The 1,475-nt window shown below is 33.9% G+C and overlaps 1 protein-coding gene across 1 annotated transcript; it reads right to left on the bottom strand.

The window, feature by feature from the left end:
• Positions 1 to 334: 334 nt before the first annotated feature.
• Positions 335 to 1,475, bottom strand: LOC121766614 (probable E3 ubiquitin-protein ligase RNF217). The gene is made up of 3 exons (XM_042162919.1): positions 1,254 to 1,475; positions 610 to 1,058; positions 335 to 479 (listed from the first exon to the last, which is right to left on the bottom strand). Exons 1-3 carry the CDS (start codon positions 1,419 to 1,421, stop codon positions 335 to 337), a joined length of 762 nt encoding a protein of 253 aa, XP_042018853.1. The 5' UTR covers positions 1,422 to 1,475.

Here is a 1,475-nt window from a genome sequence, read left to right as displayed (position 1 = left end):
ATTTTATTATAAAAATTAAAATAATATTATCATAGACGCATGTCGCATTATAATTGCTTTAGATTTATCGCATTATATTACGATTTTGTTATATGCCGCTTCAATGTACAATTACGATAATTATCATTTGTGTAATAAAATTACTCTACGTATGAAAAATTACTTCGAAACAGTCAATTAGTAAAGCTAACTATTCTATACTTCAATTATTTGTATAGTGAACTTATTATCCATGAGACAATTTACTTAAAATTGAAAAAATATGAAACAAATCAATAGGGAGTATATATTAATAACAAAGAATCTTCTAAAAACAAAAATAATAGATGGAATTTTAGTTTCGATCTATTCCGACCCACACAATATTAAAGATTGATATAACAGTCATCAATATTATAAATATAACTGTAAATACGATATCCTGATGGATATGTTGACAATCTCTTGAACCACATACATAGCAAAAGTTTGTCCGACATCTGCATATATGAAACAGGAAAGAAACACAAAAAAGAAAAATTACGAGACAAATCAGAAGTCAATGAAAGGTTATAATTAAAGTGGAAATAGTAATAGTGAATTAGACAAAAACATAGTAGTTAAAAATACCTGCATGTAACAGATCGACAACCCTGAATGCGTTCTATTGCATGACCACACTTAGGGCATCTTTTCCACTTCATCTCCTCAAGCAAAATACCAAATTGAACGTCGTTTTCATCCTTTACTTGGGATGCCTCACTGCACCTAAACCCGGCGTGCCATGGAGCCCTACACGCGTAGCATACGAGCCTCTTGCAAGCGGGGCAAGCACATTTTGTGGTTGGCATGTCGCACTCATTAATAATCAGCTCAGAGCAGTCCCGATAAGGGCAATAACAGCTTGTGTAAGTTGAAACAGTTGATAGGCACAAACAATCGGACCACTTTACAAAGAGCGAAGATGGGATCATCTGCCGACATTCCATAGGAGTTAAGATTTTTCCGCAATCCAATTTCGGGCACTTGATGGTACATATGTTGTCATCAATCTTTGATTGGATGTGGCTACCTATGCACTATTCAATCACAAAGTTTAATAGTATTAATTATTAAATCAAAATTGGTCGCTAATATCACCAACTATGTACTAATCGATTTTCAAGAAACGTAGAATATAACAATGAAATAACCCCTAATTATCTAATTTTAGTGTAGGGTTTTATAGATTGAAAGCAAATAAATAAAAAAAGAAAAAAAATCGTGCGACGTACCATGAAACAAATATTATGAACACAATTGGCACCGTGGCTGAATTTTTGGCTCAACATTGATGGTTCTATGCAGATTTCACACGTGAAAGTTTGTTGTATTTCGTCGCTCATGACGCTTGTATCTTGCCATATTTCTCCGCTCGTATCTTGCCATATTTCGTAGATCATGACGCTTGTATTGTCGCTTGTATCTTGTTGTATTTCGTTGCTCGTGACGCTTCT

This window comes from Salvia splendens, chromosome 1, assembly GCF_004379255.2.
Source record: "Salvia splendens isolate huo1 chromosome 1, SspV2, whole genome shotgun sequence".
NCBI lineage: Eukaryota > Viridiplantae > Streptophyta > Magnoliopsida > Lamiales > Lamiaceae > Salvia > Salvia splendens.
Note: the sequence above shows the minus strand (reverse complement) of the source record. Positions and strands in the feature narration are given on the sequence as shown.